This window comes from Agelaius tricolor, unplaced genomic scaffold, assembly GCF_023055355.1.
Source record: "Agelaius tricolor isolate 1412-34295 unplaced genomic scaffold, bAgeTri1.0.p SCAF_1, whole genome shotgun sequence".
NCBI lineage: Eukaryota > Metazoa > Chordata > Aves > Passeriformes > Icteridae > Agelaius > Agelaius tricolor.
This window is the reverse complement of record NW_027269261.1, coordinates 66932549-66959771: the sequence shown is the minus strand read 5'-3', so window position 1 is coordinate 66959771 and position 27223 is coordinate 66932549. Positions and strand designations below refer to the sequence as shown.

Below are 27223 nucleotides of genomic sequence, written 5' to 3'. Positions count from 1 at the left end.
GAAGCGCGGCTTCCCGGCCCGGGCGGGCGCGAGCCGCGCAGAGGCTGCTGGGAGCGGCGGACTCCGCCCCCCCGACCAGTGCGGCGCGCGGCGGGGCGGCGTCCGCCATCTTGCATCGGTGTGTGCTGCCGGTGCGGAGCGCTCCGGAGCGGCGAGCTCGTGTTTGCACGGCGCCGGGCGCCGGGCGTGTCCGCCGCGATGGGTAAGGAGGGAAAGGCGCTGAGAGCCGGCGGGTAGGGGCAGCAGAGGCTGCATCGCTTGGGGGACGGGGTGCCCGGTGCAGGCCGGTCTGCCGCTGGCTCCGGCGGCGCTGCCCGCATGGCAGCTCTGTCGGGGCTGGGATGGGGTGTCCGCTTCCTCAGGAAAGACGGCTCTGCTGTCCTGCCCCTTCCATGCCTTGCTGCTGGCGGAAGGGGCTTTCCACGGTTTCTGCTGGGGACGGGATGAAGAGCGCCTCTCCTCGCAGTGTGTAGCCTGGCTGGGTGGGTGTCCGGCCTGTCGGGCTGACAGGTCAGTCGGTCCTGGCTGTCTCGGACTTGGCCGGTGCGAAGCCTGTGGGCAGCGTCCGGCCGGCGAGGGGGCGGAGGGACAGCGAGCCGCCGTGTTTAGTGAACCCCAGGTAGACAAGAAGGAGGGAAAAAAAAAAATGGTATGATAGGTGTTAGGCTATGCACAACAAGTGGGTGCAATGCAGGATGTGGTGGGTGGAGGGATTTAATGTTAAAGCGGGTGTAGTTTTGTAGCACAGAAGTGAAGACTCGCGTGGATCTAGATGCAGACAGTGTGAAACCAGGGACTGCCAGTCTTCTTGCCTTTATGATGTCTATATTCAAAGCCTTGTGGTAGGATGGAAGCTATAAATTTCTCAGTTTTTCTTTTTAAAAACAGTTGCGATGGGACCTTCCTTCCAGTTGACCTTCTGTAACTTTTCAGAGAGGTGGTGACTGGGTTACTTTGAGCGTGCATTTCTCTTGTTCAGTCAATTTCTCGGCCTGACAGTTTCACCGGCACAACTAAACTAGCAAGGCATGAATGATCAAGAAAGGGATGGTGTTCTAGGGCTAGATAATCCAGTGGCATTGTTGGGAAAATAAAGTTACGTGACTGTTGCTAGAAATTTTCCTTAGACAGTGGCACACTTAGCCTTGTTGTGCAGAGATGTCAGTAGTTTACTTAGGTTCTTGTGAAGCAGATACTTGGGTGAAACAGGCTGCTGAGTCCTTGCGGTGGTGCCTTGATATCAGCCTAAGTCTGCAGTCTGTTTTCCTCTCATAGCTTGTGTTTATGGCTTAGTCGTCCTTGGTACTGATGATAAAAAAAAAAAAAACAACAAAACAAAAAAAAAAAAAAAAAAAACAACAAAAAACAAAAACCCCAAAACAAATTGTCTCAGCATGGAAGTTGCCAGAGAATTGTGCATAGCTCAGGAGCTGTAGTTTACATGTTTTCTCCTTGTAGAATTCCAGAGGAGTGATAGTTTGTGTAGAGTCTTGTTTTTAACAGTTGTTTCTCAGATGAAGGCTTCAGTTCTAGCTTTATAAAAAGGCACCGTACTATTAGCAATCTTTTCCACTCTGTTTGATCGTTCTGGTGACAGAATGGTGAACTGTCACTTTTATCTTTCCACAGCTGATACGCCTGAAATGACAGTTAGATTCTAATCTTCTAAATCCATTAAAAGAACTGGTAATTGGAGTGAGACAATAATTTTGTTAGTTTAAAATGAAAAAGAGTATGCTTGTCTGTGTGTTACTGACCCTTAAATTACTTTCCTGCACACAGTTTAGAAGGAAAAGCATAGCCCTTAGATCCTGTTATGTTTGTGAGATAGTGAAAGTAAAGAAACAATGCCATAAGGTATTAAATGAAGCAGTAATTACTGCAGGTTTTCTTCTTGGGTTTGTGTTTATTTGTGATACATTCAATGTCATCTTTATGAGAGGAGGAAGGAAGTTTTTTTGCTTGCTTGCTGACAGAATCAAAATCTAGCAGCATAATGTCTTTTTAGCAGCTTTTTGTTTTTCAGTTGGCTTGTAAGATGCATAGTTTCTTTTTACAGTAGCTTATGTCCTTTAATGCTGTATCTGATTCTTGACTTGAACTGTAGTTTAATCTGCAGTTTGGAAATGCCTATCTAGGCATAGGTTTTCTGTGGTTTCTGCATTAAAGATTTTTGTTGATGAACTCGATATTGCAAACAGATGCAGGAATATATAGTGACTGCTGTAGATATTTTCATTGTACAAGAGATGGCAGGTGTGACCTTTTGAAGTAATTTTGTATTTTTTCAATAGACAACATGGCGAGCCCAGGTAAAGATAACTTCAGAATGAAAAGCTACAAGAATAATGCACTTAATCCCCAAGAAATGCGCAGGAGAAGAGAGGAGGAAGGAATCCAGCTTCGGAAACAGAAAAGAGAAGAGCAGGTAAGCATCTTGGGGAGCTGTTCACTGTTCAATCCCTGTGGAGCTATATCCAGGGGCCCGAAAGGACTTGAACACACTCATCCTCTGGAATGGAATCCAGGAGTGCCAGGTTGAATGTCTGTTTTCTTTGCATTTGTGGGAAGCACCAGGGCACCTCTCAGTAGAATAATAAAAAGATGAATAGAAGCTCTTTTAAGTAACTAAGGCACACAGAGGAGAGAGCTGTGACTTTTAACATCAGTCCATAGTCTAGGTTTATACATGTGAGACTAGACCAAAAGAACACTCATATTTCCAGTAAGAATTTGAAGCCTTGCATTCTTTGCTAGAGCTGGGGTCAAATTTGGTGCGTGAAGGGAGAAGATTATTTTCATCTTTGATACCATGCTTCAAATTGCCTAAGAGCTCTTCTGCACCAGCTTAATAAAGTGGCTACCAGTTAGTGTCTCTGAACTATTACACAAACTTCTGTTCTCATTGAATTTTTAGTGATCAGAGTGCGTGGAACATTGTATTGTTTAATAGTTTGTCATAATTCCTCTTCACAGAATGTTTAGTAGCTTCAGGAAGGTAAGGAAGGTAGTTTGTTTTTCTGTTTGGTCTAAAGTGGATGACTTTGTCTCCCACAACCTGGAGAGTGTCCCAAGCTCTGGTCTACAGTCTCCTGTGAGGTGGAATGCTTACCCTTCTACTGGGAAAGTGGTGCATGGAAAAAGAATTTCAATTATTTGGGCCAGAGCAGTAAGAGTCAGAAGTGGTGTGGTACTAGAGCACTTATCTCTGAATGGGTAATGCATTGCAGTTCCTGCTGAAAGTTTTGTGTACATATTTTGTAGTAAATGCTCCCTAGATAAATTATGAAAATAATGGGTGTTTCCTCTCCCATGCTGACTGTTAGTAACTATGAGACTACTGTTATGGTCTGCTTGATCTTAGTTTGTTGGACTGGTGTTTTTCAGCTCTTCTTGACCTGAGAATGAGTATATGCAGGGAGATGAGACTGCTTGTGCTCCAGAAGAAATTGTGACTGGGAGAAAGACCAACCAAGTTTATACTTTTCAACCAAGAACTTCCGTGTCCTTGTTGAGTGTTGAGAAAGAATGGCTGGTCTTCCAAAAGTGCAATATAGTTTCTTGTTCCTTTGTGGGTTTAAATGGAATTAAGCCTCACTTGCACTCAGTATTCTCTAGTTGCTTTGTGTCCAGAATTACACCCAACCCATAAGTTCATCAAACAGAGGAGAGAATGCCTTGGTTTAGGTTCCTGTTGAAATAGAGCTGGATGTAAACATGGAGTTGTTCTGCAGTTTTGGACATGTAGAACAGCAGAAGCCTAGGTCTACAGATACCTAGAGGGACAAAACGTCAGGATTTATAGGTGGTTTCATTATTATGCTTACAGGTAAAATCTTAGTCAATGGCCTGAGAGCCTATAATTTCTTTCTAAAGGCAGAAATGTAAATATTCTTAAATTTGTTGGTTACACTTGTTGAAAGTGTAGTACTAGAAAAAAGATAAAAATTTAGGTTTGGTTTCTAGAAGAGAACAGGTCAATGTGAATGTTTTGCTTATATGCCAGAAAATGAAGAGGCACTCATTGCATATATTTTATTAAATACTACAGTGCTGGTATGTATTCTGAGCATAGAAAGTGAGAGAGTGTGCAGCTAATTGTACAGCAGTTTTTGGACATAGTGAATGTTTAATGTTGCATGGTTCAGAAGTTCACCTTGAAGCTACACTATTTTTTTCTCTTCTATATGAAAATTATCTTTCTAGTTTAATCTTTCCCCAGCTGGGTACAAAATACAGATGCTGCTTAGTAGTCTTCTGTAGAAGGGCGGAATGCAGTGTGTTGAAACACAAACATTGCCTCTGTGTTGGTGATTTTAGCCTAAGAACTAAGGAAGGGGAAAGTAGCTTGTAGAATACTATTTCTTGTTTAAAATGCATGGTAATTATAAGGGATAAAAGACTAAAAGTAAAAAGATCTGTATCTTCTTTTTCTTGTGGAAAATATTATGGATCTTTATAACTAGTAAGAATTTATTCTGAATGTCTCTCTGAAGTGTTGCTGTGCAGTTTCTCAAGATACAGATATGATAGTTTTTCTCCTTTATGTTCTCTAAATTTTTGTATAAAATTTCCCTCGCATGGGTGAATAGGAAGGTGAGTAGGTAAAATTCTTTGACTGGTATTGGTGAAAGCATTTCTTCGAGTGTATGTCATCTGTACCCACACTTTGGTTACTCCTAACATCTCCCAAAAATGTCCCCTTTGTTCAGCTGTTTAAACGCAGAAACGTGTCTCTCCCGGGAAATGAAGAATCCATGGTAGAAAGCCCAATTCAGGATCCTGATGTCAGCTCTACTGTTCCTATTCCAGAGGTAAATACTTCAGAGTATGTTTAGAATGCTATCTATTAGTGTGTGTAGTACTACACTATAAGAAATCTTCCTTTCATTTTTAGGAAGAAGTTATTACTGTAGATATGGTACAGATGATTTTTTCAGATGATCCTGATCAGCAACTCACAGCAACTCAGAAATTCAGAAAATTGCTCTCTAAAGGTAGGTAAACATTGCCTGTTTTTTCTAGTTGCTTCCTTTTGTGTTATTATGAATTATACTTAGAGTCAGTTAACATTTAGTTATGTTTTATTTTGAAATACATCTTGCAGAAATTTGTAGTTCTGTTTATAAACTGTGCCAAATCTCTTCTGACCTAATGGCTAAATACAGAAATCTTCATTATTTCAATGTTAAGTCTTTCAAAGTAAAAAACAAGGATGTTTTTGATTGAGGTGTCCAGGGCAGTAACTTAACTGCACACTAACATATTTAGAATAATTGTTGCAGTGATTCAGCTTCTCCTCCCATTCTCTCCTCATGGGGGAAAAAAAATTACATGGCTGGCAAAGAAGAGTTGTAACTTGTTTTTGTTGGGGCTGTAAAACATGCAGTCTTAAGGTGATGCTGGTATGCTTACAGCATGATAGGTAAGGGTGTGCTTGGTCTTTTAAAACAGCATCCAGTAACCATAATTGCTCTTCCACCAACCTGAAGTGTTGTTCAGCTTGAAGGAAGAGTGTTTTGTGATGTTACTAACATGCAAATGGTAAAAGTATGTGTTACTGTTATTATATGTAACAGGGTGTTTACTACATTGTACCACTTCATAGAGAATATTCTGCAGGTGAAAAGTTTGTAACTCCTTTTGGAAAGAAAAGGATTGAATGAAATTTTGATAAGATCTACAAATCATATTCTTGTTTTTTGTCATACTGAAAAAGGAATTTATTTGGTCTTTTAACACAAATATGTTTGTTTTTATTCCCTAGAGCCTAATCCACCTATAGATGAAGTCATTCAAAAACCGGGAGTAGTACAGAGATTTGTGAAATTTCTAGAGAGAAGTGAAAATTACACTCTACAAGTGAGTTCAGCTTGTACTGATTGGGAGTTTCGAATGGGATTAGAAACCTTCCAAAAGAGCTTTGGAAGGCGCATGTTGTTTTGTTTGGTGGGGGTTTTGAATAACCAAATATAATTATTTTTCACCACTGAAGCCATATGTTTTCATTATTGCTGCTAAAAATGTGACTTGACTTTGTGAATTTCATAGTAGTCTTTAGGGTCATGTATTCAGCTGGACAAAAACTTGGGTGTTGAAAGCAAAAGGTGTTCAAGTGGATTTACAGAGCGGTATATTAAGATTATCAGCAATGATATGTGAGCAGAATCTGTCTTACTAACTGTTTAATATATTGTAGTACTTTTCAGCTAAAATCTTAGGAAAAAAAGACAGGAAACTGACAGGCTTGTTTAAAATCCTTTTAGAAAATCTTTGAGAAAATATCTAATTAATGGTAGGAGTAACTAGTTCTGTCTACTCCTCCGTTGGAGTAGCACTTAGGCCTTTTGGACATTTGTTCTAGAAGAATTAACTTAGTATTGAGTAAATAAAAGGTATCTGTACTAGTTAATAGTGACTCGAAATCTTTCTTAGTTCTGTAAGCCAAAACCTAAAAATAATGTAGTTAATGAAAGTTCTTACTAAATAGAGATTTTGTCAATGCCAGGTTTTTTATTGTGTAGAGTACTATAAAAATAACTGCATGTCAATGGAAAGGAAAAAAACTTGGAAAATGAACCTCTGAAACTCTTGTGTCAAACTTCATGTCATGATTTTAAGTTTTACTGTTGAGTGGTTTAACATGGTTATGTTTGTGTTCCTCAACAGTTTGAAGCAGCTTGGGCTTTGACAAACATAGCATCTGGAACTTTCTTACACACCAAAGTTGTAATTGAAACTGGAGCTGTTCCCATTTTTATTAAGTTGCTTAGTTCAGAACATGAAGATGTACAGGAGCAGGTAACTGTCTTCTTGAGGGGTTTTTATAACTACTTAAAATTCAGTTATGAATATCTCTTTTGGGGTGTGTGGGGTTACAGAGGCTTTGACCCCCATTTGCCTACTAGCTACTTGATCTGCCTGCAGGAAGAAAAAAATTTACTGTCACTATTTTTTCCCATCATGGATTTTTTTTCTATTCTGTAATATTTGCTGTAAAAAGTATAGAATATTTGTAAAAGTTGATTTGCAAGTATGTATAAATTTACTTGGATGCTTTGCTTTTTAAGGCAGTGTGGGCTCTTGGGAACATTGCTGGTGATAATGCAGAATGCAGAGACTTTGTTTTGAACTGTGGAATATTGCCACCTCTCTTAGAGTAAGTATTGTAAACTATACTATAATATATTGTATGTGTATCGATAAATGAAAACTTCAGCTTAGAATTTACTTGCAAAGAATATAAGTAATTTTTTTTTAAATAAAGCTTTTGTCTAATTTGAGAATCATAACAACATAATAAGAAGCAATTTAATGTTTTGGATTACATGAGCTTCATGCATATCTTTAATTAGTTCATGACTGGAAGCTTTTCTATGTATTTAAAAGGAGGCAAGTGTTACTTCACAGGTATGAAATTTCTGTATTGTGCCAACTCGGTGTTGTCAGATTTCTGAATGTATGGGGTGCGAGACATAATTTGATTCCCTCTTGTACGTTTCCATCTGCCTAGGCAAAGGGCTGTTTTCTTCACTATTGTTCAGTAGTTCCAAGCTCTAGTCTTCCTATTTATCTATTTGCTTGCTGAGATGAGCTGACAGAATAGTTGTTACATGAGCTGTATTCCACAAGATTTATCTTCACTAGGAATATCATTCCAGCATTTACTATGTGCTTACCATTGTATTTTTATCACAGGAAAAAATTTGCACAAGACAAATGTTACTCAGTTTATTACCACTTAAAGTAATAAAATGAAACATTTGTAAAATAGCTTAAAATAGCAGGGGAGAACATGATTACCTTCACCAAGGGCTTAAAGAATTAACATTTTAGACATTTTGTTATATACCTGATTTTTCAGGTGTTGAATATTTCATGTTCTATTTGGCAAAAGCAGAAGTAATGTGTTAATTTTTTTACAAGAACTTTCAAGTTTCAGCTTTTTATGGAAGTATTTTTATTGTTATTAATTGCATTTTCTGAATGAAAACATCAAAGTTCATTTCATGCAGGATTGCGTCTCCTAGCCCCTTCTAAAGACCCTCAGAAAGGTTTAGTTGAATGATCTTTCATATAAGCAATTGCTTACTTTATATGCATGTATGTGATTTGGGAATGAGACCTCCCAAAATTATGCAAAATAATCTCAGATTCAGTTGATTTTAAGAAAATAGTTGCAGCATGTAAGATACGAAGATAAATAAATTTAAACTAGTGATCAATAATAGAATTTCTCTTCCTTATGTGATGTTCTTTTGGTAACAATACCCAGAAAATTAACTAAATTTTAATAAGAAATTAATTTTTTTCTTATTGTTGTTTCGCACAGATTGTTAACAAATTCGAATCGTCTTACAACAACTAGAAATGCAGTCTGGGCACTCTCAAATCTTTGTAGAGGAAAGAACCCACCTCCAGACTTCAGTAAGGTATAATAAAGTAGTAATTTTGAGAAATCAGAAAGCTAAAGAATATTTATGTTTGTAATATTTTATAAAACAGAATCTTTGATTCTGAATATAGACATACTTTCTATGTTTTTAATGTCATCACACAGTCTTGCCCATCTGTTGTATCTGTGAAAAATCATCTACTTTGGCACTGATCAGCAATAAAATCATATCACTTAAAAACTTGAGACTATAATCTGGTGCAAATAGTCATACACTGGTGTGAAGTGATGGACAAATTATACATTCAGCACTAACCATGTGGGACTGTATTTTCTCCAGAACTGTTGTAGAGAATGTGAGTTATAGTTGAAGCTTCCTCAATTTTTATTTTGTTGTTCTATAATTGTGAGTGCATGCTGCATGAATAAAATTTTGAGTTTCCTGCTCTGTCAGATGCATTTAAATCAGACTATGATGACAGAGAGAGCCTGTATGCTCTCCCCTTTTTTTTCTTTTCTCTAGTATGTAGCTGTAAAGACTCTAGAGACTAGTAGGACTTCCAGCTTTTTTTCAATATGAAATTAATTTCTGGTAAGGTTAATGACTTTAAAAATGATTAACACTGGATATTCTGGTCGAAGAGACTGAGTTTAAACGATCATTAAAGTTAATCTAGAGAGAGTTTTACCTCATGAGTTAGTGATTACTAACTAGTATTTATTGCTACTTATTAATTTTTTAAGAAATATTAATAAAAAGGGATTTCTTATGTTAACTGATCACCTCACAATGACTCTGCCTAACCTATGTCCTTTACTAGTGTTTTGTTCTGGTAGTGAAAAAAAGATTTTTTGCTGCCTGAACACAAAACCTCACAGGAAAAAGATGCCCTATAGGCAGCTGCTAATAAGACTAAATCTTCTGCTTTTTGCCCTTTGCCATAGCAGCAGTTGGACACATAATAGAGACTGAATTTGCATAACCCATGTAGGGTAAAGAATCAAGTTCTACAAAGAATATGTAATTCCCAGGCTGTGCAGCAGACACCTGTCAGGTTCCAAATGGTGCTAAGATGGTCTAGTTCGTTTGGCTCTGCGCAGAAGTTACAGGGATGAAGGCCAGAGGGTACAGTGGCAGTGAGAACTGAAATGAGACATTGTTTTTTTCACCAGTACAGTGAATGTTGGGTGCTGTGTGAGTTACTCTTAGTTGGTTATTACAAATAACTGCCAGTACTTCTGCAAAGCCAGCAAAAAAAAAAAAAAAACAAACCCAAACTTTTATTACTTAGAGATTCTGCTCCGTGAATGATTAAAAAGCATCAGCAATTCCTGTAAAAGCAGATGATTTTTTATTTAAGCTGAACAATTATATACTTAATACAGTACCTCTCAATAAATAGGCTGTGAATCAGAATGTATCCAATTTGCTGTTTTGAATTGGATATCTGGTTTAATTAGAAAGTGTTCCACCTGGGTCCTCATTCATTAATGACCTTGTGTACCTGAGCAGTAAATGGTTTTGCACATTTATGCCTTTGCAGAGTGTTCTCTGAAACTTGAAAAGTATGGAACACCTAATTTTATGCAATATTTTTCTTTAACCTAGGTTGCCCCTTGCTTAAATGTTTTATCAAGACTGTTGTTTAGCAGTGACCCGGATGTATTAGCAGATGCTTGCTGGGCCCTCTCTTACCTTTCAGATGGTCCCAATGATAAAATTCAGGCTGTTATTGATTCTGGAGTGTGTCGAAGATTGGTAGAGCTGCTTATGTAAGTCTTCTTCTCACCAAATAAATGTCTTATAGTACTGTTAATGTTAAAATTAAGCTGTGTTTTCTCACCTGATGTCATAATTTACTTTTATGGAAAGTGATGAACATGAATTCAGTCTGAAATCTTTTAAGCTGCTTGCTAGCTTACTTGGCTCTTGCAATTATTCCTGACATTGACAGTGAAAAAAATTTTCTCCAAAGTATTTCCTTATATTCCTTAAAATTTAATGAGGGAATTCATATACATGAAGGAATAGAAGGGCAAAGACTGAAGATCAATGTTGAATTGTAAAATAATTTTTCTTTTTTTTTTTTTATTTCACTGTTGTACTTTCCTTTCTAGGATGTATAATTGCTTTACAGACAGTTCTTGTACTCAGTGAAGTCCAGAGGCTGGCTAGAGCCATTTTTAAACTGTTCCAGTATATTTGGGTTATGGTTCATTATTTTCCTGGAAAGGGAGACTAAGTCCCTCTGTTCACATGGGACTGCAGAGTAGGTCTGGGATAGTAGTTCCCAGCACAGGGGAAGATTGCTTTCTCTTCCATAGAAGCTCTAGGACAACTGTGTAATTTCCTTCCCCCACACATCAGGCAGCTGAAAATGGACTTCATGTGCTGGCTTCTAGGATTATTGACTCACAAAAGGGGTAATTTTGCTTACAAAACACAGTAAACTTCAGTATACACCTCATAACACCCCCTCTGTTTCTGTTGCTGTTGAATGACACATGTTCCAGTATCGTATTTAATAATACTTGAGCTGAGTGAAATGGATCTGCTGGGCAGATTGCTCTAAGTTGTGTTGTTCCATAGAGGTGCTCAGTCTTTGAATCAACAATTCAGTTGTGGGGTTGTAGTAGTCAAATTTGGCTAAACAGGGAAAGTGCAATTAGTAATACAGTGTTTTTGATAACTAAATACTTAGCATCTGAAGTAAACCCTTGTTTGCTGAAAATGCAAAATTACTGTTTTAACACTTGGTAATATCAAGCAATATAATATTTGTCTCCAGGCATAATGATTACAAGGTGGTATCCCCTGCATTAAGAGCAGTTGGAAATATTGTTACTGGGGATGATATCCAAACACAGGTAAGACTAGTTGATTTAAGAAAAGTTATTTGGCAAGACAGAATTTTGTGAAAACTTTAACAAAATACATGTCCAGTACAGGTATCTGAATATGTCACTGAAAGAGGCTTTCTAGAAATCTGTGTTGTTGATTTGATAGTTTAAGCTATTTTAAGCATCAAGTTAATACAAGAATGAACTTTTTTTTTTTTTACAGCATTGTGTATAAAGGATTGCTTCGTTTCTGTATGGTACTTTGACTGTTCCTTTTTTTGTTTTTTGGATTTTTTCCCTTCCTTTTAGGGGGTTCAGTTACTTATTATGGCTCCCCTTTTTCAAGTATTAAAGCAATCAAGGTTTTCACTTCTAAGCTATGCTTATACTTAATTTGTCCATGAATTTGTATGTGATAGTCTTACTGATGTAATTTATTCTAAAGATCTATTTTATTAATTTTAGACAATGGCATTGATTTTGAAGTAATGCAGGAAATAGGATGAGAGGTCCTACTTTAAAAATAATTGTCTCTAAAAGGCTGGCAGTACTAGTGTAAACAGAACATAAGGAAAAATGTTACCTGCATAATTTGTGAGCCCTAGAAAAAAAGATTTTGCTAAGGAATTAAATGAAAAACCTTATCTCTTAAAAAATTAACAAATAACTATACAAATTAGATGTGCATTTGTCAGTCATTTTGACTTACTCATATTTTAGCCTTAAGTAGCCTTACTTAGTTTTGCTATTGTCAGTCTTTTGGTCTGAATTTAATTGAAGGCAGATTCTTTCAAATTGCTGGATTGTCTGATCACACACTACAGCATTGAACACTTTAATTTTGCAGGATATGGCACTTCGTATAATCTAAATGTGTTGCAAGATCTTTTGAAGTCCTCTGTAAAATGCTTTTATATTTATATATATATATATGTATATTGCACAAGGCTATATATAGTACAACCCAGTTTTCAATTTTTAAATTATTTTAGGTGATTTTAAACTGCTCTGCATTACCGTGTCTCTTGCACTTGCTTAGTAGTCCCAAGGAATCTATCAGAAAAGAAGCATGCTGGACTGTTTCTAATATAACTGCAGGAAACAGAGCTCAGATTCAGGTAAAGCCTGGGAATTTGTTACTTGGTTGGTTTTGTTTTCATTTTACTACTTGATTTTCCTGCACAAGATGTAAATGGATAGTGCACTGACTCTGTATTATTTGTTTTAGTCATAACTGTCTATAATTTTACCTAACCTAAATTGTTTCTTCCAAACTTTGAGATATTATTTTAAATAGAAATAGCTGTCACAATTTCTACTACAAATTTGTCCAGTGAAAAGTGAATTAGTTTATAAATGGTGGATATTTTGCTTGGATAAAAGCCCGACATGATGTCACTAGCACTGAGTTGTACTGTTGTGGAAACTACTGCATCCTGAGTATTGTTCCAGGTGACTGGGGCTATCTGAAAGAAGGTTCTGATCAATAAAAATGAGAATCCTGAATCAGAATACGTATTCCAAAATTATTTTTTCCCTTCTGCTTCAATCAGAGAAGAAAATGTCACTTCCTGATGTAACTTAAAACATGTAATAAAGTCTCCAATTACAGACATGGTCTCTCAATGGAGTCCACAGGACCTCCGTAAAATGAAAAATTTTGTTCCGAGGCTTGATCTTCAGTTCAAAAACTCAGCATGTGTTGTATGATTTTTAAATGGACCAATCCAGTAAGCTGGGCTCTGCCCACCAGAGACAGAGAAATAAAAAACCAAAGGTTTTCTGATGGCCACTGCTGTGCAATGTTGGAATAGTTCTGAACTTCACTTTAGCATTTATAGTTTGTATGGCATCATCTAAACAAAATATTCTTTGCTTTAATATCAGCAGGCATCACTGATTCTTGTACTTAAGGCTGTAAGTGTTCTGAAATCTTTATAAATGGTTGTAAATTGTTACCATTTCATCTCTTAGGCTGTTATAGATGCAAATATTTTTCCAATATTGATTGAAATTCTCCAAAAAGCTGAATTTCGCACCAGAAAAGAGGCAGCGTGGGCCATAACTAATGCAACGTCAGGAGGAACCCCTGAACAGATCAGGTGAGTTTGTGTGTGTTACTATTTTTTCTGCTTAAGGATCTTCTATAGGGCATATGGATTTCTGCATTTGAATCTTGACAGTCATAGCAACAAAATCCTAAACATAGCCTGATTTCCTTGAAAATCCAACTTGAAAATGTAGAAATTCAGAAAAATCAAGAAGTACATGCAACAAACTTAATAAATAATTACTACTTTTTTTCAGGGGTGTTGCACCTAAAGGGTGCAACAGGCTTATCTTCTACAGTGGATATTACATTGTCAAACACAATTGGAATAGTGATGAACAGTTTCAGTGTTTGAAAATTGAAAACTGGGGGGCTTCTTTAGAAAGCTTGTGCAGTGGGATTGTACATTTGGGGACAGACTTCAGGGATTTTAGTTGTTTCTTCATGTATTTTAACTTCACTATCACCATTATTTTAAGGCCGGTATCTAAACTTGCTTAGAAATGAGTTTGATTAAACTTTTATTGTCAGTAGCTATTTATGTGCTGCAAAGATAGAATAAAATACTCTCTGGTTTATCTGAATACTGTAGAATAATGATCACTTTGAATCAGTAGCTGATAATTTGATTTAAAAGTTACTGTATTATATGAAAGCCAGAACTGAAAGTGATGTGACAACTTTTCCAGCATATTTGGGAGATCTGTTGCAAGAAGTATGTTCTTATTTATAATGTAACTAATCCTGATTTTCTTATAACCACTAAGTGTTATCAGAGGGATAACTGGGATAACAAAGTGTCTTGTTTTTTTGAATCTCTTTTAATTGCTTATAATGTAACATTTCAAAATCCAGCATTTTAAAAATAAATTTTAATTCAGGATCTTCAAATAGTAGATATGCATATAATACCATAGCAATGGCTGGCTCTTCATCAAAAATACATTTATATTACTAGTGTCATGAAGTTTTAGTCCTCCTAATATCCTCAGGGTACTTCTGCCTAACTGCAGGATAGTTTTAAATTAAACTGAATTAAATTAAACTGAATTAAACTGTATTTAGGCAAACATTGCTGTCATCATTTTACTTACATGCTAGAGAAGCAGAGACACAGGTTATGACTTGTGAAAGTTTATACACAATTTTTTTTCAAAATTGTGAAAAGGAGTGGGTACTCAGAATCCCAACATTTTTGTCCTTGTATTTACAGTTACATCCTTCTCTTTATAGTAGGTGATGCCAAAATCTTAATGGACTGCTAGTGTGGACTGTGTTAGCACAGAACAGTGCCCAGTGTTCTTACATGTATCTAATGTGTTTACTTGATATTTTTACCACTAAAAAATTTCAACTGCCTGAGAAAAGAAATTCATGATAAATTTTTTTTCTTTTATATTAAATTAAGCCCACCTGAAGACTGTAGTAAAAAGAATTTTAAAAGACTACAGATTTCACACTTCAATTAGGAATACACACATTCATGTTGTTTTATTAAGATAAGTTGTAATATTTATTTCATTTTGGGCTAAGTTTCTCTTTGTATTCTTGCATGTTTTAGAAATTCTGTTGTTTCAGCCACTTTTTTTAGCAAAAGTAAGTATTTATAGCAGTAGACTGCTATGTCAGAATAAACGTTCTGGATTATCAGTTCTTTTCCCCTTCCTCTGTTTTGTTTCTGTTATAAAGGTATTTGGTAGCACTAGGTTGTACCAAGCCTCTTTGTGACCTCCTGACTGTGATGGATTCAAAAATAGTACAGGTGGCTTTAAATGGACTTGAAAATATTCTGCGTCTCGGAGAACAAGAGTCAAAGCAAAATGGAATCGGCGTTAATCCTTACTGTGCCCTCATAGAGGAAGCCTATGGTAAGAACACACTTCTTGTAAAACTGCATACCTGAACTTCCTTATTCCAGGCTGTGAAAACAAGACCACTGTGAGTCATTTTGAAATTTGCAGGTAAGGTTTAATACAAGAATTACTCCAAGCAGAAGTAGACATAAAGTATCACAAAGTAAGTAGTGTTACATTTAGGGGAAAGTGGTTAAATGCAGAAAACATCTGGGTGTTTGTCTGCGGACAGTTTAAATGTCCCTCTAGAGAAGCATTCTCAGAAGGGTTTAACCCAGGTGTCCTAGTCTATTGGAACCATGCTTTGCATACATTTATCAGCCATTCCTAAATACAGTTTTTGATACATAGTCCTGTCTGATACAGTTTCATTACCAACAGGGATGTAAGATCAGGGTTTATTTAATTGATACTAAAGTTGGATTGCTTTTTAATATAGTAAATATCAGTAACAGCAAAATCAACTTCAGGTCATAAAACAAAATAAGTTTTTACTTTTGCAAGTATTTTGTTTAGTCTCTTATAAAAGTTCTTGAATTAAACCTCTATATAAATGCATTCTAATTTGTGGAATCTCATGACTGGATTCTTTTACAATTGGCTTATAATGAAACTGGCATACTTTTTGGAGACTTGCCATTTTTGTAGTTCTGACAAAATTGTCAGACATTTATATTTCAGAAACAACTAGTAACTAATAGAACTGTCGTTCTAATTGACCACATTGCATCTGATTAGGTGGTATTAACTTTACTGTAAAGCTGTCTTTACATCTGAATTCCCTGTTACTGAGTTCACTTTTTTAAATCAAATGCATGCTTGCAGAACTTAACAATTAAATGCATAAGAGGAGTAAGTACTGAAGACTTTAATGGAATTTATTGTATTATAGATTTTCTGTCCATTCATAATTTTAAGTATTGACTCTCTAGGTTCTTTTCTTTTCTTTAGCACTTAAGCATAGGCTGCTGAAGATGTAGAGTATAAGTTCAAGTAAGGAAAACAGCTGATTATATCACCATCATTGCTTTGGCCTCTGCAGTCACCAGAAGGGTTCATTTGAGCTCTTTCTAATCCAACCTAAGTGGAAACTACATTACCTTAAAGAGCTAAACAGAAATTTTATATTAATCTAACTAACTGCCTAGCACTTAACCTCTGCTCCTTTTGCTGAATTATGTCCTCTACTTGCAAAATGATAAGCTTTCCAAAAGGTAGTATCTTTAAATCTTACAATTAATTCAAAAAAAGATACCAGACTGTGTCTAGTGACTGCTCCATGAGTGGAGATAGAATTTAGACTTGGGGGAGACTTAAGAGTAGAAGAACAGAAATTGGGATATTTGTTTAATTGAAATGCTTCTAGCTTAGTTTTAAAATGAGTTTGGACAGCAGAAAATGAAGACTAGAAATACGTTGGTTAGGATATTAAGAACTAGTGATAGCAAATTAATTGAGGTAACTTGGGATTGCATCTTTTGTTTTAAGAAGTACTGTTATACTATAAGCTTTTTTCCATTTGAATTAATCATTCATTTAAGCAACTATATTTTTGAAAATTTTCTGTTTTGAATTTAGGACTTGATAAAATTGAATTTCTACAGAGGCATGAAAACCAAGAGATCTACCAAAAGGCTTTTGAACTCATAGAACATTATTTTGGTGTTGAAGAAGAGGACTCTAGTATTGCACCTCAGGTGGATGAAAGTCAGCAGCAGTTTGTGTTTCAACAGCAGGAGGCTCCAATGGAGGGGTTTCAGCTCTAAACTACTGAAGTGAATATAAGCATAAAATTTAAACACTTGTATGGTTTGGGTTTTTTTTTTTCTCAGAGGTCTTTTCTTTATGGCCAAAGTTAGAGGAAAAGCAGAATATGTTTTACAGAAATAGATGAAGAAACAGCTCATGCACTTTTATATATTGTGTTAGGGACAACTGTTCTCTGTTTTGTATTTGTTTTCTTCATTATCTCTTATGTACAGAAAAAAACTGTGAGTAATCATGTCTAAAAGCATTAAATGTGATTTAACAAGAACTGTTTAGCTAAGACTTGGTAGGATTTTAGGTAGTAGTTCTGAATTTTTCATGTAGTCTCAAACTTCATATCAGCAATACAGTTACTGACAGTTGAATTTTTGGCAGTAGGCTTGACTTGCCCAGTCTCTATCAAATCTACCTCTTGTATTGAAGCAGAAACATTGCTTCAAAACTAAGGCATGAAATAAAGATGAGCTTGTAAGAAGCTGAATTGGAATGTGAAAAATATTTATTTAAATTGTGAAACTTTTATGCATTACTTACTTTACAACACACTGTTGGAATTTATTTATAAAATGTATTTAAAGACATAATAGATATACATATATAATGCTAATTACCTAATATAATATTGAATATATGAAAAAGTTCTTTCTGAATTATGTGGGAAGAGGACTATTTCAGAGGTTTTCAAATTGGAATCAGCAGAGACCTTGCTGGTCATTAGATGTTGGCTCTGTAATGAAAGCTGCTAAATGGCATTACAAGTCAGCCACAACTGCAGTACTTTGCAGTGGAAGCACCCACTGCAGTTACCACAAGAAAGCTGCAATTAGGACTGACAGAAGGGTGATGTGCACCAATCACCAAGCTGATGTTGTAGAGCTGTCTTCTGTCAAGATGTGGTAACACCACTTTAGTTTGAGAAACATTGCAATGTTTGCCTTTTAGTACAATAGCTTCTTAAAAGTTTAGACAGTAGGTGTTGTTTTTTGACCAAGTATGCTACTGCCACTTGAATTGTTCCTTAGGTTAATGAATTTGGTTTGCTTTTGGTAAGACAATAGAAATACTGCAGTGAAAAATGAATAGTTAATCACACCAGTGGAAGGAAAAGTTTGTTGTACTGTAAATAGCATTAAGTATGTGGACACCAAAACTAACTAGAAGTTACTGTCATCTAAATATTTAGGTTCTACAATATACAGTGTTTGCTGTTAAACACTAAAAGATACAGAATTCTAATATTTATGCTAACAGTTTTGAGTACAGAAAAATGTATGCTCTGCTTTGACTTGCATATAAGTAGTGTTTCTGGTGTATTAGTAGTATATCTCATTTGGAGAAATTAATACTTTGGGTTAACTCTGAAGTATGCTATTTTTTATTACCTGTAATTAATGTATTAACATCAAACTCCTGGGTTAAGTGAAATCTGTGACATATGAGAGCATTTCGTGCTTCATAAAAGGCTGCAATTCTAACTTCAAATCACTTACCCATGGCACTGTGCTTGTCACTAAATAATATTTTAATGCACTGAAAAATACAGGTTAAAGGTGGTATCATTTACAGTACCATTTTATATTTAGAATTTTTTTTACATGCAAGTTAAGATTCTAAGATGTTTCACTTTGATGTTACAGCAATATATTCTATATTGTAATTGAATGTGGGACTTGAAGTGGATTTTCTAAATTAATGGTCAGTTTTGACTAAGATATAACTGGGAGGGAAGCAACCTCCCTTTGAAGTCTTTTTAGTGGAAGATAGAAGTGTAAGAAGTGTATATAGGAGTGCTGTTACTTTATGAACTCTGAATAATGAGATATTTTAGCAAATGACACTTTAAACCTAGATTTGTACAGCATACAACAGTTTTGAATAGTGTGATAATATTGAGTACAGCTGCCAAATTTCCATATAATGTTAGGTGATTGTACTTACGCCCTTTTTACTCTCATAGTTTTAGGTTTTCATACACCAACCCTCATTCTTTCCCATGATCTCCCCACTGCCCATCTATTAAAGAACAGGGTAACAATCATGGAAATCTACCAAGGTTACTAGCAAATGCTGAATTTCAGTGTTCTAGCGTAAGAGAAATATTCAGGTAACAGGGTATTCCTTTGTTTCTAACAACCTTGTTTTGATAACAACCAGCTGTGCCTGCTTTTTATTTGGAGAACCCTGTAAAACTACATTTATAAACCTCTCTTATTTAAACCAAATCTCAACTATGAAAATCTTAATTGAAAGACTTGAAAATTAAGAAAAGAGGGGAGATTTAAAGTGTTATATTTGTTTTGAAAGAATGTCTTCAGTTGTGTGGATATATTGTTCTATCTTGTGGACGGTTAGTGACTGCACTTTACACATTTAGACAAACTATATTTCATGCCTCTGATACATTTAAATGGAATAGTTTGAAAGGAGACTAAAATTGATGGACTTAGGATGATGGAAATCTTTTTTAAACTCAACATTTGGTTTACCCTGATATTGTTAAAAAATATTAGTGAAAATTGTTTAAAGGATGGTCTCTCCTATTTTATCACTGGGTTTATGTCATGCTTTGTTAGAAGCACATAAATGAACAAAATAAAACCAGAGATTATGACTTAAGGTCAGCTCCGGTGTACTCATTTGCAGGTAGGGGCATGATTATGATGATATCTAAAGAGATTAAACTAGTATGGAGAGAGAAACAAAACTGTGATATGAAAATCTCTAAGTTTGGCATTTTATATGCAATGTGAAGTGTCCCATCAGTTACAAAGTCTTTTTAAAAATACAGGGGTTTGAGTTTAATTAAAAGGGTACCATTTGTTCTGCTTAAATGTGAATACTAACCAGCTAATCTATGCAACTATGCAGAGCATAAGATTTTTTTATTAGTTCTCTACTCTTGTTACAATTAATCATATCTAATTTTTTCATCATTGCACTTTTGTCTGAGGATTGGTTCATACAGCTTTTTAATTTTCTAGTATTTGCTTTACACACTGTTCGTAGCAGCAATCAGAAAATAGTAATAATGTTGGCACAGAAATGTTTGCTGTAGAACAAGTTTGCAACTGGAAACTATTTATTGTTGGGCCTGTCTTTAAAAAAAAAGTAAAGATGCACTATTGTCTTTCCTCCATGGTTAATTCTCAGTAGGTTTGAATTTATTAAATTGTACAGGTGAGGATTTTTGCAATAGGTCTGCAAATTGATACGTGGACTTAAACTGTGACCTCAAGATTTCACTGAAATCTGGAATGAGAAATTCTAGTTACTTATGGCACAATGTCTTACATATATAATGTCAGAAATCTAAATTACCTGTATTAACTTCAGATAGTAATAGTGCATCTTTAAGTCCAGGCCAAAGGCCCATTACTGTAACAGAACACATATAAGTAGTATGCAATATTATGGAATGTTAAATCTCCAAATACCATACAGAAACCAATAAAACCTATTTTACAGATGTTTACTGTATTTATTTAGTGATTCAGTAAGTGTTGCTTCTTAAAGCTAAAAAATGCAAATACCATTTTGAATACAGCATTGATGCCAATGAGTTCCAAGTGGCAATTTGTGCACTGTCACCAGACAGAAAACTTCTTGGGTGTAAAAATTTTGTGGTTATCTAACCAAAGGTACCTGACATTCTTAGGAAACTACCTCATCCCCTTTAAAACTAATTACTGCTTTTAATCATATGCAAAACATTCTAAATAGTTTTAATTCTATGCAACAAATATCCTGAATATCTTCCTAATGAAAGAGCCATTCCTTTTCTTTTGGTGATGCTGTAACTGCCCTTACTGGCTCTAGGGTGTGCATACTACAGTTGTCCATTTAGGGGTGAAACTCACTAATTCCTCTCAGCAGCAGTTAATTTTGCTCTTCCAAGGACTTTCAGGTGAAGTTATTTGGTCTTTGCCTCCGCGGCCAGCGCAGCCTCCTCCCGCCACTTGGCCTTCTTTGCCAAGTTCAGGCTCGTTAAGGACTCATGACGTGCCGCTGCCTGAGGAAGTAACAGCATAGGAGTAAGGGTGCACCCAGGGAAAGCTGCCCAGCCTCAGGAATGGGCAACAGCCACTTAGGGTGGTGGGGGTGACAGAGACTACATTAGCTAAAGCTTGAGCAGCTCTCAGCTGCTGCTCTTGGTTTTCACAGAATTCCATTATTTTAAAGTACGCTCCATGGTCATACCTCACCTTCTTAGCTGAGGCAATCACCGCAAAGCAGGCAATAATTGAGAGCCCAATCATGATGTAACAGGCTTTCACTCGAGCTTTGTTTCTTGCCTTGTCTAGCATCTCTGGCCTGCAATTAAAGTAGTTGAATTGAGTCATTAAAAAAGGCAAAGTATCTCTTCAAAGCATTGCAGACATAACATCACAATTAAAAAATAAATATAGAATTAGCTTCTGAAACAAGCATCTTCAGCTTGCTGCGGTTAGTTATGTATCAGCCATTTTCTGATCCTAATCCATTTCCCGTGGCAAAGCAACATTTAGTGGATTTAGACTGTTTTTGGGGTTTTTTAAGCTGGGAAAAAAATTGCTCAGGCAATAAATGTTTGCTTTTAATGCTTGGGATAAATACACCAGAAATCACACCTTAAACTCTAAACATAGTGAAAATTGAGTGGGGTTATCAGTTTAAAACAGATGGAGTTTACCATGTATATGTGGTGTTGGATGGAGTAAAAGCAAGTTCCCTTTATTCAAAGTTAACTTTAGAAATCAATTACTGCTGTATCTAACCTGTTCAGATGGTGTTCTGTAGGCTAAGGACTTTACATCCTTGGATTGTTGATTAAAGCAGAGTTTGTACTACCTATGAGTTAAAGGTTTTATTTAATAAAGTTCTTTATTAAAGCAGCAGCCTGACAGAAGTGGGCAGCTGATGTCAGCCACCTTGCTATTTCAGGAGCAAAGACCTAAACAAGAACAATCAACAGGATTGTTTTTGCTGGTCATCAAAGGCAAAAATAGTGAAAACTGCTGTCCTCTGGCAGTAGTCAGTGCAAAGGAGGCATTTTACATCCCAGCAATCTGCTTTGGTACAGCTCCCATTTCCACCCTCCTCTCTTCTGAGCCAGCAGTGTGGCCCTGGGGAACCAGCAGTAGCAGAAATCATGAAAATTGTCCCAAAACCTTCAGCTAAGTTTTTCCAAGTCAAACATTATACTTTGGAGTACAATTTTTAAGATATTCATAATAATACTGGCTGTGCACCATTTTCCTTTCATAATTCATCATGGGAATGCTTTATATATATATAGACAGATATATTTGTAAGATATATGTTTTATACGTATGTATAAACCCAGAACTATGTGTCTAAAAAGAATAGTTGCATAAAGAATTGATTTTGTGTTTTAAGTAAACATGTTGTAATGCTCTCTTTCCTTCAAAAAACCTTTAGATTTACTTTAATGTGGTGGGACGGGGCAGAGCTGGGGATTTGGGAGTGCCCATGAAAGCCTGCACCAAGGCTGAGTGCTGCAGTGCTTTGCTCTAAGGTTCGGTGTGGTGGAAGAGAACAGATCCCGTGGGTGGCAGTGCTGTACCAACCCCTCTTTGCCAGCGCACACAGGAGGAGCACGTTGAGCACACTGTTTCTTGCAGGTGACTAACAATGCCTGCAGTTCTAAGGAGCTGCTTCTGGTTTGTACAATGATAAAAATCATCTTCAAAACAAACTGTACATCAGACTGGCACGTAGGATCGTTAATCCAATAATCCATTTGTGGCAACAAAAGCAAAACCGTAAATGTTATTAGTCTGATGTATTAGCCTAATTATATTTCACAGTGCACTAATTGAAACTCCTCTGAGGCAGATTTTCACTTCTCCCTGCTTTCTGCATCTGCTTTAAGGAAAACAGACAATGTTCTTCCCTAATTGCATATTAGGGTCTTTGCTATGCAGTCCTTAATCATGACTCCAGGCAAACCTCTGCTGAAGTGAGCAACAGCTGGGGCTTTAAGAAAAATCCCAAAGAAACCACAATAGCCTTGAAAAAAGCCTGCAGATTTGTTTCATAGTACAAACAATCTTCAGCAGTTAGGTTGTGTTCACACCTTGCAATTCTTCGTTTGACGAGTTAAAACAGTGCCACAGTTGAGCCTCAATTACTAACAATCAACTACTTCTAGTATATTACTATTTACAGTATTGTATTGTGTAGTATAGTCTTACAGTTCTAAAAATACTTTGCTTACCCAGAAAGCACAGTGGTAACACTCACCTGCCAGGCCAGAAAGGAGTGATTTTTTTGCATGTGTCTGTATGACTGACAAATGCCATGTCTTTATCTAACATCCTAAGAAAAGGGAGCCTTAAACATTAGAGGGGTTTCAGGTGTTTAGTGCCTGACTCCCTTAGGGGTTGCTAATTTTCAGCAAGTCAGAGAACTGTAGAGTCTATGTGGTTTGGGTGAGAAGGGACCTTCATCATCTAGGATCATCTAGTCCAGTGGGTCAGCAAGAATAGGAGACTAAAGCCATGTCAAGTGCTCAGTTTTCCTTGATGAGGGCTTCTTCTCTCATTACCTCCTTCCCTATTTTTCCTCAAATTCTATGATAAAAAATAATTTATTGTATGTAGTCATTCAGTGACAGCTCCCCTAGAACAGTTTATACAAGCTATAAACAAAAAATATTGTTTACCAACAACATCTCTCTCTGATTGTGTGTTAGGACTAAGCAAAACAAACAAGCCAGTATATAAATGTAACCAAGGCTGTCTACTCAGATGGATCCGTTCTTAATCCCAGGCTCTAGGGACTCCAGCAAGGAACATTTTCTCATCTTAACCTCTAACCAGGACAGGAAATTCTCTTGCCCTCTAATTTGTTTCCAAGTCTCAGTGTTGTAAAACCGATCGTTTTAAGCTCTGTGGAAAAGCCTTAAATCTTCCACAGAATCAGGATCACAGCACTGCTTTCCCTTCAGCTCCATGTTACCCTTGGACAAGGCCAGTGCACTTACGGGATCCTCAGAGGAATCTCTTCTTCTGTCTTGAAACGTCCAGTCCAGAGGAGGATTTTCTTGTCAAACTTCGAAGGTTTGCAACTTGCAACCACCCTGTGAGCCTGCTCAGCTTAAAGAGTAAGAAAAAAACCCCACTTTGTAAACCGTGCACTAAAAGAGAATTATGACTGACAGTAAGGTGTAGAAGGGAAAAACCCTACCCATTTGGTTGTTGTAAGAGTAATTTAGGGATTAGATCTCCGGGTTTCGGCTACGCAGAGTCACCTCCGCGCCGTCTCTGGAATATCCCCGCACGCAGCGAGTATTTCTGCGGGTCTGATTCGACCTCCCCTCCGCCCGCGGCTGTGGCTACCCAAGCGAGCAGGAGAGCGCTCGGGACCACTCGAGCGGGCCGCTCCACCGGGCAGCGCAGCCCCGCTCCGTCCCGGTCCCGGTCCCGGTCCCGAGCCGCCCGCCCGCCCATCTCCCCGTCAGCCCCGGGACGCCGCCGCGGGGCCGATCCCGGCGCCTCCGCTTCCCCCCGGCTCGGCGAGCAGCCCCTTACCGCGGGTGGTGCCCGGGCTCCGGGTGGGATCCCCGGTGGTCGCCGCTCCCCGCGGCGCGGGCGGGCGGAGCGGCGCGGCGGACAGCAGCCGCCCCGGGCGGAGGCGCGCCGGCAGCATGGCCAGGATGGCGAGGAGCGGCGGGACCCTCTGCCTCGGCCGGACCCTCTGCCTCGGCCGGACCCTCTGCCGCAGCGGGACCCTCTCCTTCGGCCGGACCCTCTGCCGCACCGGGACCCTCTCCTTCGGCCGGACCCTCTGCCGCAGCCGGACCCTCTGCCGCAGCCGGACCCTCTGCCTCGGCCGGACCCTCTGCCGCAGCGGGACCCTCTGCCTCGGCCGGACCCTCTGCCGCAGCCGGACCCTCTGCCTCGGCCGGACCCTCTGCCGCAGAGGGAGCGACCCCAGCCCCGCCCCGCCCAACCCCGCCCCGCGAACCCTTCCAGCCAACCCTTCCTTCTCGCCGACACCCGGCGAGATCGGTCCTCCCGAAAAGGCATCATGTTCACTTACTACACTCACGGATTGCAACTCAAGTGAAGAAAGGCCACCGTCCGAGACAAAACTCAGCTAAGGAAACAGACGCGGTAGTTCAGCTTCATGTTAGGACGTGCACCTGCTGGAGCGAGTCCTGAGGAGGGCCACAAGAACAAGAGACCAGGAGCTTCTCTCCCGTGAAGACAGGCTGGGAGAGCTGGGGTTGTTCAGCTTGAAGAAGAGAAGGTTCCAGGGAGACCTTAAAGCACCTTCCAGTGCCTAACGGTGGCCCACAAGAAAGATGGAGAAGGGTTTTTTACAAGGGCATGTAGTGATTCCTATATTCCCATTACAAGGAATAATGGCTTTAAGCTGAATCAGAATGGGTTTAGAATAGGAAGAAATTCTTTCCTGTGAGGTTGATGAGACGCTGGCACAGGTTGCTCAGAGAGGTTGTGGATGCCGCATCCCTGGAGGGTTTGATGGGGCTTTGAGCAACCTGGTCTAGTGGAAGGTGTTTCTGCCCATGGCAACTAGATGATCTTTAAGGTCCCTTCCAACCCAAACCATTTTATGATACTAGGTAGAGTATAAGTTCTGCGACACAAACCTGCCCACATCTGTGTTTCTGTCATTTTACTGCTTTCATGCTCAAATATACTGATTCTCATCATAGGCTTTTCCATCTACTTCAACTGAAAAAAAAATAAAAATTGTTGTTTTTCTCTTCACATCCTGGACAGATTTTGATTAAAAAACAAAACAAGCAAACAAAAAACCAACCAAAAAACCCCTCCAAAATAAAACAAAGAAACAAACCATAAAAAAAATTCAGAGAAACCAGCACAGAATAGACATTTAGTAAGTAACAGCCTGTGTCAGCGTGATATTCATGACAGTTTACGACTGTCTCAACACAGCTGTGTCTGATGCACCAAGCAGTGGAAGATTTTACGTGCATCAGCCAAAGCCAGAATAGCTGCAGATGAACAGAGGAAGTCCCACTCCCCAGGGAGAGATCACTGTCTGGCAACAGCCTAAGTCCTGTGCTCAGTGTGACAGCCCAAAAGAGGAGTTTTGAACAATTTGTAGCCAAAACCTCCAGCTATCTTTTCTTCAGGAGCAGAGCATACAAGAAAAAGGAGGAGATGCACCTCTTTACATGCACACACGCACTCCTTGAGCAGCTGTGCCCTCTTTCAGAATGTTGTCAAGGAGATGAAGACACATCAACAGAAATGACCTAGAGGATGATACTTTACCTTTGCTCAAAGAGAGTGGCATAGTGTGACTATGTCAAGCAGTGCTCCTTGTCCATGAAGACACAGCTGGGAAGGGTAGGAAGAGTCAGCACATCTGGGCTGGGCTCAGTGTCATTCATCATGAGCAGCATCCCAGACACAGCTATCAGTTGCCCCTCCTGACAGTCACCCACACATTTAGAATTCCAATGGCCATCAGAAGAGCTGCTGCGAGGGAGCCTGGAGTTCACGTAGTTTCCAGCACTCACCAAAGAACTGCTCTAAAGAATGTGGGCAGCTGAAAGGCATCTACACAGCCAGAGTTACTGAAATCTTGAGGGAATTATGCTCTGGAGAAGAGGATGTCAAACACTTGGTGACCTTCGAGGTCTTCATTCTCCCTGAAGATATTCTACATAGTATGATAGTGGCTTCAGAATGCAGCATTTAGCATTATTAACAGTGGATGACATAAGCCCTAAAAATGTTAAATAATGTTTACATCCAGAGCAGCCTCCTGCTGACCTTAACAAACTGCATTTTCCCCTTTGATTTCTCTGTGAACAGCACTGTATTTGGAGACATTTGTTCTCCCTATTGATCTCAGAGATGGAAAACATGCCTGTGGGATGTTAGTGCTTTGAGAAGTTTTTGGAAAGACCCTGAAACCTCTCAAAGGTTTCAAATCTTTTCAAAGTAAGCAAGCAGAGTGTGCTCTGGGCCAGAAAAAAGAGCTGGTCCCTTTGGCCTCACTTAGCCTGACCTATGGGCCATGGCTCTGGGAGCACCAGGGTAAGACTTGGCTATGACTCTGGAAGGTGATTCCTGTTCTGTGCTCTGGGGATGAAAATCTGTTTCAGGCTCATTTAATGTCCCCATGACTGACAAGAGGAATAGTTAGATTGCTGGAATACTTACTGCCCTGGGCAGGAGAATGTGCACAAAGGCTACTTTGGCATAATAAACTCCTATTTTAAGCTTTTTCATATCCTCTGTGTAGGGTAGCAAAATCCCTTTATGTTCTATCTACATTTATGATCACTTGCTTCTCACAGACAAGGCATTTAAA

General features: G+C 38.3%; 2 protein-coding genes across 2 annotated transcripts; one reads left to right on the top strand and one right to left on the bottom strand.

Moving 5' to 3' along the window:
- The first annotated feature begins 48 nt into the window (after nt 1-48).
- Nucleotides 49-20372, top strand: KPNA5 (karyopherin subunit alpha 5). Its single transcript, XM_071438167.1, has 14 exons — nt 49-202; nt 2295-2428; nt 4713-4814; nt 4898-4997; nt 5768-5862; nt 6670-6801; nt 7071-7159; nt 8333-8432; nt 10005-10168; nt 11185-11263; nt 12229-12354; nt 13211-13338; nt 14976-15154; nt 16718-20372. Exons 1-14 carry the CDS (start codon nt 199-201, stop codon nt 16903-16905), a joined length of 1620 nt encoding a protein of 539 aa, XP_071294268.1. The 5' UTR covers nt 49-198; the 3' UTR covers nt 16906-20372.
- A 144-nt stretch (nt 20373-20516) lies between these two features.
- FAM162B (family with sequence similarity 162 member B) lies at nt 20517-24797 on the bottom strand. The gene is made up of 4 exons (XM_071438192.1): nt 24439-24797; nt 23892-24003; nt 21109-21217; nt 20517-20915 (listed from the first exon to the last, which is right to left on the bottom strand). Exons 1-4 carry the CDS (start codon nt 24554-24556, stop codon nt 20817-20819), a joined length of 438 nt encoding a protein of 145 aa, XP_071294293.1. The 5' UTR covers nt 24557-24797; the 3' UTR covers nt 20517-20816.
- Nucleotides 24798-27223: the final 2426 nt, after the last annotated feature.

Coding starts and splice junctions, on each gene's coding strand:
- FAM162B (XM_071438192.1), bottom strand. CDS start 24,556: ATGCTGCCGGCGCGCCTCCGCCCGGGGCGGCTGCTGTCCGCCGCGCCG. Junction 24,004..24,438: donor GAGCCCGGGCACCACCCGCG/GTAAGGGGCTGC, acceptor TTACTCTTTAAG/CTGAGCAGGCTCACAGGGTG. Junction 20,916..21,108: donor TGATTGCCTCAGCTAAGAAG/GTGAGGTATGAC, acceptor TTACTTCCTCAG/GCAGCGGCACGTCATGAGTC.
- KPNA5 (XM_071438167.1), top strand. Junction 11,264..12,228: donor GGGATGATATCCAAACACAG/GTAAGACTAGTT, acceptor AAATTATTTTAG/GTGATTTTAAACTGCTCTGC. Junction 15,155..16,717: donor CCTCATAGAGGAAGCCTATG/GTAAGAACACAC, acceptor TTTTGAATTTAG/GACTTGATAAAATTGAATTT.